Genomic DNA, 11,285 nt, shown 5'->3' with positions numbered 1-11,285 from the left:
AATTTTAACCTGTTGCTTTGGAGGTAGAGGGTTTCCATTAAAGTAAACTCCGTAACACGCATGCGCTTACTTAAATGCCAAGTTCCGGAAAATAGCCACCCCAAACTTAAGTCAGAAAATTCATTGTTTCATTCGATTTTAAATTGGGAGAACAAGCAATTTTGAAAGAAAAAATTCCCTTAAAATGCCGTGTGTTGGTTGTGGTAAAGGTGAGTTTGTATAGTCATGAAGTTGCATAAACGATTCATACGCCTTTTCATGAAAAAAGTAAAGTTATAATTATAAAAATAACCACTGCTTCGCAGAATGCAAATGCACTCCGGAAAAGTGCAGCGATAGCTGCAAGTGCCAGAGTCCCGGAAAATGTGGTTGCAATCCCTCGAATGCCGCCTCCTCCTCCTCCGGCGGATGTTGCAAGAAGGCAGGCGACACCGCGGGAGGCGACGCCAAGGGAAAGTGCTGCGGCGACACCAAGAAATAGAAGCCGACAATTGCAATACCCATTCGAGGCCAGAGAGAAATGCTTTTCGTTCCTTTTATTTTTCGATGGCCATAACTGCTAAGTGAGCTGTTATCATTAAATACATTTATTGTTTAATCGAAACAAAACCAAGACTTCTATACTTTACTGCACAAGATAAACTAATGACCTATACCAGCATTGCTTTGCCGTTGTGTTCAACTTTCATGGGTGGCAATGATTTTTGTTTTTGTTTTCTTTATTTTTTCTTTTTTTTGTAATTTAATTTTAATAACAAAAGGTGGCAAAATGAGGCGCTTAGCAAACCAGCCAACAACAATGTGCACTCTGTTTATACATAGATTGCTTATGGAATTCTATACCAAAGATGAGATAAGATGGAACAGGGTTAAGGGTGTGTATACGCCTCAGATGGAAAATTAAACAAATTAAATTCGTTAGCGATTTCTTTATATTACAGCGTTAAATTTCATATATCCGTTCCGTTCCGTTTCAGACGCATATCGTTTGTAAAAAAACAATTTAAAATTTCACTTCTAACAGACACGAGCCACTTACTAAAGATGCACTTACTCTTAAGTTTACATAATATATAGACCATCTACACTTCAATTAATGCAATATATAAAAACAACTTCCTTGTAGGGCAATTAATAGCTAGACGATTTGTGTTTCTCTCGTGCTCCTCCTAACACACACAATAGAAAGTTTAAGTTTTATACAAATTAGAGGGGGTCGCTCCTTTCAAAATGGGATTCTGGAGAGGCTCGTCGAACCATTCTTCTGCTGGTCCATGGTCCATGGTTCATGGTTCATGGTTCATTGTCCATCATGCATGGACACCTAATTGCGCTTCACTTTGCGCTTTTTGCGACTATTTTGGTTTGGCGCCTGGGAAGAGGATGGGGCTGCCGCTGGACTAACAATGGTGCTGGCTGCTTTGGCCTTTTCTTCGTTGCTGCCGCCGAACTTGCGCCAGATGTTGTGGATGAAACCGTCCGCCTCGTTTATGTTGTTGCTCTTGTTTGATTTGTATGCCACATTGTTGTTGTTCTTGTTGTTGTTATTATTATTGTTGTTGTTGTTGGTGGTGGTGGTGGTGGTTGCCGGCGGCAACGGCGGATGCGGGCTCGTCGGCACCTGCTGCTGCTTCCTGGACTGCGCTCCTTGGGCGTATTCTCATGAGCGCTTCACCTTGCCATTGGACGCATTCACCGAGTTCTGGGAGCGATAGGCAGCCGCCCCTCCTCCGCCCACGGCCATTTCGGTCGCATGGGTGGCCACGTGCTGGATGCCCTTCTCCATGCAGCCGTGGTAGATGGGTCGCATGAACTGCAAGTGAAACATGGATTTCATTTTGTGTACTGAAGAGCTGGATATCTAGTTACTCACCCGCTCCCACATGAGCGTGGCAAACTCATCCAACTTGCCACCGAAATCGCTCAGCTCGCCGCTATATCTGAAATGGAAATGAGATCGATAGTGAGTACACATTAAGTAATTAATGGTATTGTGTTAGGAACTAAAAACTGTGTAGAAGAACTATATTTATCACTTTATTTCCTAGAAGCTAAAGCAATATTTGAGAAATCAACTTATGTATAAACCCACCAGAAATGTCATCTCCCTGGTATAATAGAATAAATCAGATTAAAAGAAATAAATTTATAAAGAAATAATCCATGTCAATAGGTAATGACCTGCCCTCACCCTCCATAGAATGGTATCCTTTAAATCCGCGAAGCCTATCCACTGTACTATACTATACAATCCCAATTATCTCAATCCTAGTTTAGTGATATGTACATATTCAACAAAATATAATAAATGTAAAAAATTTAAGCTGGACAACAAATTATTTTCTGGTGTTAATCAAAAAAGTTCTTAGACATTACTAATCATGCAAAAAAATATTGTGACTTTATAAATCCCACCGAAATTAACATACAATAATAATCTCATTTCTAAATGTGTCAAATGTTAGATTAAAAAAAAATATTACAAAAAAAATAAATAAATAAAAGCTGATTAATAAAAACTAAGCAAGGAAATGACAAGTTAACCTATATTATTGTTACCCAACCAATAACATAAATAAAATTATTACTTTCCTTACAAAAACAAATTTCATATATAAAATTTAAATTGTTAAATTGGAGGCCCCAGTCGCTAATGCTCTTAATTTTAGTTAGCTTTTAGTTTTAAATAAATAAACCCATAGAATTGTAATATCCCAGGGGAAGCTCATTTAACCTTTAAGGTCTACACAATAACCCACCTGATGTAGGCCCAGAGAGCCAGGGTGAGCAGCGCCACTCCCATGACCAAGTTGCAGAAGTTGGCGAACGTGTAGAGCCCGACCAGGCCGAAGATGCCGCTGAGGATGTACATGATGACGGCGCAGGCGAAGTACACGGCTGGGGTGCGGGCCGCCTTGAAGATGTTCTTGCTCTCGTTGTGCGCTCGATAGTTGACGAAGACCTCCTCGAGATCGGCGTCCAGCTGGAGGCGGAACTTTTCGGTGAACTCCTCGCCGCCCATTTTGCGCTTGGCGGCGAACTGGAACATCGCCTTGTCCTTGACCCGCAGGTGCTCCGTCTCCAGGTGGGCGGTGCTTAAGTACGGCCGCGTGCCGCCGCACACCTCCTCCATGAGCTGGCCGTACAGCTCCTTGGCGGCGGCCACGGCGGTCAGGTGGTTGGCCTCCGCGGTGGCCACCAGCATGCTCTTCGGCTCGGGCAGCTCGTTGCCCTTGTAGATGTTCATGTACGACTGGAAGTACTGGATGAGATCGCGGGCCCGCACCCGCTGGCCGCTGATCTCCTTGTAGACCAGGTTGTCGGGCGCCAGCAGCATGGGCACCAGGGTGCGCAAGCTGTTCTTGAACTCGGCCGTGATGTCCTTCAGCCGGCCGTCGAACTTCGGGTTGGTGGCCACGTTCAGGCCCGGATGGGGCATCAGAAAGCAGGCCACCTCCGTGAAGCAGGACGAGATGTGGCGGCGCAGCGACTGCAGTTCCGGGTGCTGTTTGTCGGACACCTCCAGTCGTCGCTTCAGAATCTTGTCGCCCCCCAGCGCCCCGTACTCCGCCTCGTACGGAAAGCTCCAGTCGCGGACGAGGAACTGCAGCCGCTGGAAGGGCTTCTTGCCCGTATCGGCCAGCGCCAGGCGGCCGTACTCCGTGAAGAGCTGCAGGTGCTGCAGGTCGTCCTCCTGGATGTTCTGTGACAGGTTGTAGATCTGCACCGAGGACAGCATCGTGCTCAGGGCGAAGACGGTGGCGCAGTCGCGCACCGTGCTCTGGCTGTCGAAGGCGCCCTGAGTGTCCAGCAGGATGATGGCTATCTTGTCGCCGTTGGGGTAGTCGTGCAGGAATATGTCGGACCACATGAGGATGCCGGTGGTGTCGCGCTCGGAGCCGCCGCGCCAGGAGAAGCCCTCCAGAGGGTCCGACTCGTCGCCCAGCCAGTCCGTCGCATCGTGGTGCACATACTGTTGGTGAGAAATGGATATTCATCCCAAAGACAAATGGTGGTGGCAGCTGAAAGACGGGACGCACCTTTGAGTACATGTAGCGCAGAAAGAAGTCCAGCAGGAAGCTCTTGCCCTTGCGGAAGGCGCCCGCCACCGAGACCACGCAGACGAACCGATCCTTGACCTCATCCCGCATCAGGACCTCGCTCAGCGCCTCCTCGTTGAGCACGAAGGTGTGCTCCTCGGAGGCGTTGATCACCTGCACTGCCGAGCCGCCCATTCTGTATCCTGTCCTGTATGCTGTCCGGCGGTCTCTTCTCTGTGTTTCCGGCTCCGAGTGTGTGCGGCTCCGTTGGAGGAATTTTATTCCGGTTTGTTAATCTTCTCGTTGTCCGCTTGTCAACTGCAAATAGAAAACGGGTAGCTGGGGTTAGTAAGTGTAAGGGCCAAATGTTTACAATGCTTTCTCGGCGAAGATTTCCATTTCCGGACTGGCAGGAAAACCGCGAGTCTGGGCCAACGGCTGGCGAGTTCGTTTCATTTTTATTTCGTGTTGGCACAGCCACGCGAATCACGAAACACGACTGACAGAAAGGCCTGCAATTATGAGAGGCGGCCAAAAATAAACCCAACCAAGCGCTGCTCCGCGGTTTCTGATTGCTGATTTCAGACTATGTCTGCGGCAGCCGCAACATGTAAGCGGATTGTTCAGGTGCGTGGGATATATGTACATATGTATGTGTCTAGCCCCAAGTACTTTGTACTGTGTAGGCAATATTGTTAGTGATCAATTTTTGAGTGAAGGAATTTTAATGAAAGACTAGGGAAAGAATTAAAGTCAAGAAAGGTGTTACTCATTGCTATCATTATTAAATTGAATTTTAATATTGTGTATATTTAAACTAATAATTGCAATAAAAGGAGAAGAAAGTGTTTTTGAACAATAAAAATAGGCACTATAAATACCCAGACCTCGAGCCAGCCAAAGCACACCATAATAAAATATTTAATTATAACCATAAATTTAAAGTACATTTATGTTTTGTATTTTAACTGGCGAACGTTTTTAGAAATTGGCATTTTTAATTTATGTCTAATAATAATAATAATAATATGTATATAATTTGTATATGAAATGAAAATTAAAGTGTCGAAACAGCAATAATTGATTGGGCACGTAAGCAAACAACTGTTTATGGAATTGCTATTAAGCAAAACAGATTCAACTGGAAATTATATCTCTTTTCCAAGACCCTAATTGATAAACTTAAAAGTTATGAATTAAAAACCACTTTGGAAAGCAAAGGCATTAAAAATAACTGGTTTCTTCAGCTGATGATTTAACTGATCCTAACTTTCCTGATCTTTAGTTATTACCCGGGTCACTTTTTCAGAGGAACATAAAGTATCTTTTGAGCTTCTAAAGTTGAGTGGTGTAAAAATAGATACAAAACCGGTCTCCTAATCAAAAACCGACCTTAACTTTCTTTAAGTTTGCTTTTAGAACCAGGTCACCGTTTTCCACACACTTTTAAGGGCTTTTAGCAGCAGAAAAATAGATATAGATTTCAAAAGGTATCCGAATCGATTTAGGTGTTCAGCACAATTGAATGTAAGCGTAGGGAACACATTAAAATTAATTACGTTAGCTGCGCTGTGATGACGTCGACAGCTTTTGTCGCGCTACGCAGTTGGACCACTTGGATTCTAATTGGAAGCGCAGCCAAAACAAAGAGAGCGTACCACAACAACAACACCGACAGCTGGGAGAGATCGGGGAATTATGCCAGACACGCGATTATCACCTATAGCCCAAATAAAAGTTATGCGGGGCCTAATTGAATGTGATTGGGATGCGGAATGGGAATATATAGACGTAAAGACACGACCAGCGCGACTGTCAACCGAATCAAACTGCAGCAACAACACGCAAGTCACCGCTTACTAAATGGAATAGTAGAAAAAGAGAGCCGACTCTCTCTTCTCTGATCGCCTCTCTTTTTGTGGGGGCCACATGTCAAGAGAAAGGTGGGGAAGGGTAAGATGTGCATTTGCAGCTGCAACGTTAGCAAAATGGCATAATTAACACATTGCCACTTAATTAAAAGAAACATTTTCTCTTGACACCAAGTATTTGGCGCGCAAAAAGAGATTTAAAATTCAAAACCAAAACGCAACTGGCAATGCTGTCAAGCTAGGCTTGTCCAACAGGTGTGTGAGCAGTTCAGCCAGCCCACACCGATCGACAGATAACGTTAGCTGTCTCACTTGCTCTCACTTGAGTTGGATCTAACAGGCGATGTAAACAAAACTGTTGGAAAGTAACAGCAACAGTTGTGAGACCTGCGTCGACGTCGGCAGAGCGATTAGTCAACTGGAAACACGCCGTTGCCGAGAGCAACAACAACTGGCTCGCTCAATAACAGAACAGCCAGGGAAGAAGAAGAACAACGCTGAAAAATGTTGAGCGGGGAAAAAGAATAAAAGTTTTTAATTTACCTAAATTGTCTGCCCGTGAAAAAGTGTTTAATTGGCCCCCTCAAAGCCCAGGCGGATATCAGCCATCCGGCGTGCAGGATTAGCTGCTCATTTGCAATTTGCTAGCCATGGAAGTCGGTTTGAGAAGCGGACACCGCCCATTTCGGTTTGGGCTTTCCAGCTGCCTCGTGGCCATGTACTTGAGCCTCCTTCCAGGAGGAACACCTGCCCCCCAGGAAGCAGCACCTGCCTACTACTACGTCGGCTGCTACACGGCGCGAACGGATCTGCTCCACGAATCCGTGTACGCCAAAACGCCGCAGACCTGCATTGAAATCTGCGAGCATCAGGGACACCACTACGCCGTGTTGGCCTCCGAGAAGTGCTTCTGTGCCAATCTCCTAGAGCCGCAGGAGCTGCAGGACGATCAGCTGTGCAACACCCGATGCCTGGCCAACAAAGCGCAGTATTGCGGCGGAATCGGTGTCCACTCGTACTACTCCACGGCGGTCAGCAAACAGCCGGCTCCGCATCATCTGAGGATATCCAACCGGACGGAGAACAGCCTGACCCTCCAATGGGATGCCTACGAGGCCAGGAAACTGCTCCTGGCCGGCGGCGCAGAGGCAGTGCTGCCTAACCAGCTGCTGGACAACTTCCTGATCAAGGCTCATGTTGTGAGGACCTACTCCTCGCTGCCCGCCTTCCCGCAGCCAGAGTTCATGGTGCAGAGCACGGAAACGCAGTTTGAGCTGACGGATCTGCAGCCTGCCACTTTGTATAACATCTCCGTGAGGGCTAAATGTCGAGTTCCTCAACAGACAGCTCAATCGGAGTGCGGTCAGGCTTCCCTGCAGGCCATTACTGAGGTGGGTTTGGCATGGATTAGACAGCGAATCCTACCTAACCCCTTGCTATTTCACATTTCAGGTGGGCGAGCCCAGTCCCGCTCCACCGCCGCCTAAAATCGTTAGCCGCACCGATCGCACTGTCACCATAGAGCTGTCGCCCATCCGCAATGACAACGGACCACTGACCACACTACTTGTCATTGTGGAGTATGTGGACAATGCGCTGAGTCAGCCATTCGATTCACAGCTCCTCGGGAGCTGGCAGCAGTCGCAGCAGGATGGGGTGCCCTACTACATAGCCGCTGAGTTGGACTACGACCGCCCGGAGGACAACCGCACCCGGCACTTTGTGGTGGGCGATGGCAAGCGGTACGGACGATTCAGCAACAAGCCGCTGGACCAGCCAAACGCCCATGTCCACATCAGTCTGGGAGTGGTGAGTATTGGTCATTGTTTGAACTGAACAAAGTTTCTGTTGCCAATGCTTTTAAATTTAACAAGAGGCCTAATGGGCTCGAAAGTTCTAAGCAACAACTAAATTTAAGCTTCAGCAGTGATATAACACCTATTAACTAATCAACTTCTAGGTGAGCACCCTCGAAGGCGTGACCAAGACGTTGTATAGCCGTGGAACCCACGATCAACATGTGACCTCCCTGGACGACTTTAGCTACGCCACCTTTGACAAGGGTCAGTCCTCGGTGGTGGCACTGGCCGTAACCTGCGTGATCTTCGGTACTTGCCTCCTGATCAGCTTGATTGCCTACTTCTATCTGCGCTACAAAACTTGCCGCGGGCGAAGACTAACAAGAGGCAATACCCACGAGATGACGCTGCAGACGCCCATCATCGAACGGGAAAACAATGGCTACCTGGTGGAGGACGATCCAGTGCCTCACTCGCCGGAAAACTTTAAGCAGCAGTTGCAACAGTTGGTGGAGGGTTTTGAGCGGATACCGAGGAGTGCACTGCGGCTTAATGTGAACGACGTGATCGGAGATGGACGCTTTGGCGAAATTATAACAGGAGTGGTTTCGACTAACGCTTTGGCCAAGGATTGCACTCTGCACGTACTATGCCTGGACGATCTGAATGGAACTACTCAGGCCCAGTTGCTGAGGGAACTTCGTCAGTTGTCCCACCTTAAGCGACACGAGCACGTCCTCGATTTCCATGGAGTTTCGGCTAGTCCAGATTGGTTTTACCTAATATTCGAGCAGCAGCGTGTGAGTCTCAAGCGGAGACTGGTGGAAAGTCGCCTGATGGCACCTTCGCAACGCCTCACTTCGCTCTCCGAGCAGCTGGTGCTGCAGTGGATCTACGAGCTGGCCAGTGCCATGTCGTATCTAACCAGCGTCCAAGTTGTGCACCGCCAGCTCTGCTCGCACAGTGTGTTCGTGACCAGCGACGAGTCCAAGCTGAAGCTGAGCGTCTTTGGACCGCTGCAATACATTAATTCGAGTCGCCAGCAGCCGGATCAGAGTAGATGGCTAGCTCCGGAGGTGCTGCGCCACCAGCATCACCACTCCACCCGCTCCGATGTGTGGTCGCTGGCCTGCGTGGCCTGGGAATGCTGCTCCCTGGGCGGCACACCCTATGCCAATGCCGTCGGCACCAACCAGCAGCTTCTCGAGGCCATCCGGGCTGCAGTGCGTCCCGCACAGCCGGCCTACGTGTACGGGGATCTCTACCAGCTGCTGCTCAACTGCTGGCAGCTGGAGCCGAGCGAGCGCATCAGCTGCGAGGACGTGGCCTTCGGAGTGCGTCAGCTGATGACCTCACCACGGCATGCCCTCAGCTTCGATCGAGTGGCTGCCGGCGGACTGGACACCCTGCCCCCGTACCTGCCGCAGCTGGAAACGATTGCGCTGATGGGCTGATGCTGAGGTGCAGTCGAATAGAGTAATTAGCTTTAGACAGCGAGAGACAAAGTAGATTTCGGCAATGAGTCACTCCTGCTAAGAGAAAATATCTCTTAGAATACAGTTGAGTATGGATTTAGACATGTTCACTTGCAATCGATTAGGAATGAAATTCTGGCTGAAACACAGCTGGCAGATTATTTGTTTTAACGTTTACAGACCAGATTGATTTAATAAAATCATTAAACCTTAGATAGATTGTTCTTAAAAAAGTTGTTAAACAGAAAACAAACAAGAAGTTTGTGGCTAAACGGGTACAAAACATATTTCATTGCCTTGTAGGTCAAACAACACTGCTATAATGACAATATAAAGTAAAAGTACACCTTTAATCAGTTCTTTTACTCCAAGTGCTTTATTAGTTGCAGTTTTTTTTCAGATAGCGGTTAGTTTTACCAGTTCGACACTCATAAAATATTAATAATAACAGATTCATGAATTTATATCTCTCTACACCGACGTTGCTTAAAAACATGTAAATATTTAAATTTTAAGCCCAATTAATGCCTTGTTCTGTGTCACAGCTGATCGTATCTATAAGGTAGCTAATAGCTAATCTACAATCCCAAACAACGGAAACGACTTTCCCCACGCGAAACAAAGTTCAATCGAATGTGCTCGATAAAGAGCGAAAGATAAAGAGACTACTGACAGGCCCGGCGTCAAAATTGTGTAATAAACTACGGATGAATGGCCAGATTGCCAACGGATCTCATTTACCAGACTGTGAATCCCCGCTGATGTTGCACAAACCGAGCAAAATCAAACACTGAGCCAACAACTAAGAGAGGGCAAAACATTGATCGCTGGCGAGCAACAATTAATAATAGAAAATAAACGACGGCGCTGCACATGTGTGAGTGGATCAAAATTGACGATTAATCAGTTTAAAGGTCTTGCACTGCATCTATTGTTTGTGATGTTGTTTAAGAATTAATTAGAGAAATTTGTTGGCAGCAGGCGAGATTCAGTTAGATGCTATTAGTCATAGAAAAGAGTAGGCCACTATATGGTATATGAATTCCCTTTGTGTGGCCTACAATCTCAAAGTGCACAGAAAAAATCGCAGGTCGATAATAGTATTGGGACAAACAGGTATATATATATATGTATAGATAATGTTAGTATCTCCATAATGTAAGATAGATTTTCAATGCTTGATAACAAAATCATCAAAAGGATCTTCATATCATCGGAATAAGCAGGTATATAAACGATTTTCTTATGCTTTTTAAGCTTAAAATCATTATTTTGAGATATCCTCATATCATATACAAATTTCTTTCTGTGTGGCTAGCTTATCAGGGGATCCTTCTTATAAAACGATAAGCCATCAGATTGTCTTGTCGACGTGTAACTATTGTGGAACCCGAAGCACATGGTTTTCAGCGAAACTGAAAGACTTTCTTGAAGAGTATGTATGGTATATAGTAAATGAAGCGCAACAATATCCAACAGCGACTTTTGAACGCTTACCTTGCCCAGAATTCAAGGTGAATGACGACGAACAATTGAAGTCACCAAATATGTATACATCATTTCCCCGCAAACGGGCAATAATTATTAATAAATCAAGCCAACGTAATCGAAAATCAGGGGCTTCTGCTAATGATCATCCGGACTTGGCCAACTTTTCGAATGTTTTGCATTTTGCCTGGGCAAATTGTTATTGTTTTTGTTACATACACATGGAGATTTTTAGGAATGGAATCGGAATCCAAGGAAACTGGTTGCTCACACACGCACACCAACGCACTACTGCCTACTGGCACTCGCACGCACACTTTTAAAGCGCAGCTAACTGCGCAAATAATACGAATTATCCGGTGGCCCTTGTTACTCACTTTATTTAACCATTTAGCTTTCCTCTGACTTCGCTGCACTCGATTTTTGGACACTTTGGTAGCAGAAAAATACGTATTTTGTTGTGCTCTGCCAATGGTGTGACCGTTCGCGGTTGGGCGGGAAATCACCGGGAAGCAATGGTATTCGAGGGGAACTATCGATGCTTTGGCATCGAAAGGCAGTCAAGATATAATCGATAACTAAGTAGAAAAATTATCAAATTTGAAAACGCTT

General features: G+C 46.2%; 3 protein-coding genes across 5 annotated transcripts; 2 read left to right on the top strand and 1 right to left on the bottom strand.

Moving 5' to 3' along the window:
* Nucleotides 1-52: 52 nt before the first annotated feature.
* Nucleotides 53-604, top strand: LOC108143005 (metallothionein-3). The gene is made up of 2 exons (XM_017267187.2): nucleotides 53-209; nucleotides 306-604. The coding sequence occupies exons 1-2, from the start codon at nucleotides 185-187 to the stop codon at nucleotides 479-481; spliced, it is 201 nt and encodes a 66-aa protein (XP_017122676.1). The 5' UTR covers nucleotides 53-184; the 3' UTR covers nucleotides 482-604.
* Nucleotides 522-11,176, bottom strand: LOC108143003 (atlastin). 3 transcript variants are annotated; one of them, XM_017267184.2, is made up of 5 exons: nucleotides 11,051-11,176; nucleotides 4,041-4,358; nucleotides 2,760-3,973; nucleotides 1,874-1,940; nucleotides 522-1,813 (listed from the first exon to the last, which is right to left on the bottom strand). In XM_017267184.2, the coding sequence occupies exons 2-5, from the start codon at nucleotides 4,233-4,235 to the stop codon at nucleotides 1,661-1,663; spliced, it is 1,629 nt and encodes a 542-aa protein (XP_017122673.1). In that variant the 5' UTR covers nucleotides 4,236-4,358; nucleotides 11,051-11,176; the 3' UTR covers nucleotides 522-1,660. The 3 variants fall into 3 exon arrangements, with proteins under 3 accessions (XP_017122673.1, XP_017122675.1, XP_017122674.1); XM_017267186.2 differs by lacking the exon at nucleotides 11,051-11,176 and adding an exon at nucleotides 5,699-5,847; XM_017267185.2 differs by lacking the exon at nucleotides 11,051-11,176 and adding an exon at nucleotides 5,600-5,681.
* On the top strand, nucleotides 6,046-9,649 carry LOC108143002 (putative tyrosine-protein kinase Wsck). The gene is made up of 3 exons (XM_017267183.2): nucleotides 6,046-7,302; nucleotides 7,364-7,720; nucleotides 7,872-9,649. The coding sequence occupies exons 1-3, from the start codon at nucleotides 6,562-6,564 to the stop codon at nucleotides 9,162-9,164; spliced, it is 2,391 nt and encodes a 796-aa protein (XP_017122672.1). The 5' UTR covers nucleotides 6,046-6,561; the 3' UTR covers nucleotides 9,165-9,649.
* Nucleotides 11,177-11,285: the final 109 nt, after the last annotated feature.

This window comes from Drosophila elegans, unplaced genomic scaffold, assembly GCF_018152505.1.
Source record: "Drosophila elegans isolate 14027-0461.03 unplaced genomic scaffold, ASM1815250v1 contig_468, whole genome shotgun sequence".
In the NCBI taxonomy this organism is placed as follows: Eukaryota; Metazoa; Arthropoda; class Insecta; order Diptera; family Drosophilidae; genus Drosophila; species Drosophila elegans.
Note: the sequence above shows the minus strand (reverse complement) of the source record. Positions and strands in the feature narration are given on the sequence as shown.

Excerpts from the sequence above, each read along its gene's own strand:
- LOC108143005 (XM_017267187.2), top strand. The coding sequence starts at position 185 with ATGCCGTGTGTTGGTTGTGGTAAAG. Across the intron at positions 210-305 it reads GTGTGTTGGTTGTGGTAAAG|AATGCAAATGCACTCCGGAA; the intron begins GTGAGTTTGTAT and ends ACTGCTTCGCAG.
- LOC108143003 (XM_017267184.2), bottom strand. The coding sequence starts at position 4,235 with ATGGGCGGCTCGGCAGTGCAGGTGATCAACGCCTCCGAGGAGCACACC. Across the intron at positions 1,941-2,759 it reads GCTCTCTGGGCCTACATCAG|ATATAGCGGCGAGCTGAGCG; the intron begins GTGGGTTATTGT and ends TTTCCATTTCAG. Across the intron at positions 1,814-1,873 it reads CCACGCTCATGTGGGAGCGG|TTCATGCGACCCATCTACCA; the intron begins GTGAGTAACTAG and ends TTTCACTTGCAG.
- LOC108143002 (XM_017267183.2), top strand. The coding sequence starts at position 6,562 with ATGGAAGTCGGTTTGAGAAGCGGACACCGCCCATTTCGGTTTGGGCTT. Across the intron at positions 7,303-7,363 it reads CCCTGCAGGCCATTACTGAG|GTGGGCGAGCCCAGTCCCGC; the intron begins GTGGGTTTGGCA and ends TTCACATTTCAG. Across the intron at positions 7,721-7,871 it reads TCCACATCAGTCTGGGAGTG|GTGAGCACCCTCGAAGGCGT; the intron begins GTGAGTATTGGT and ends ATCAACTTCTAG.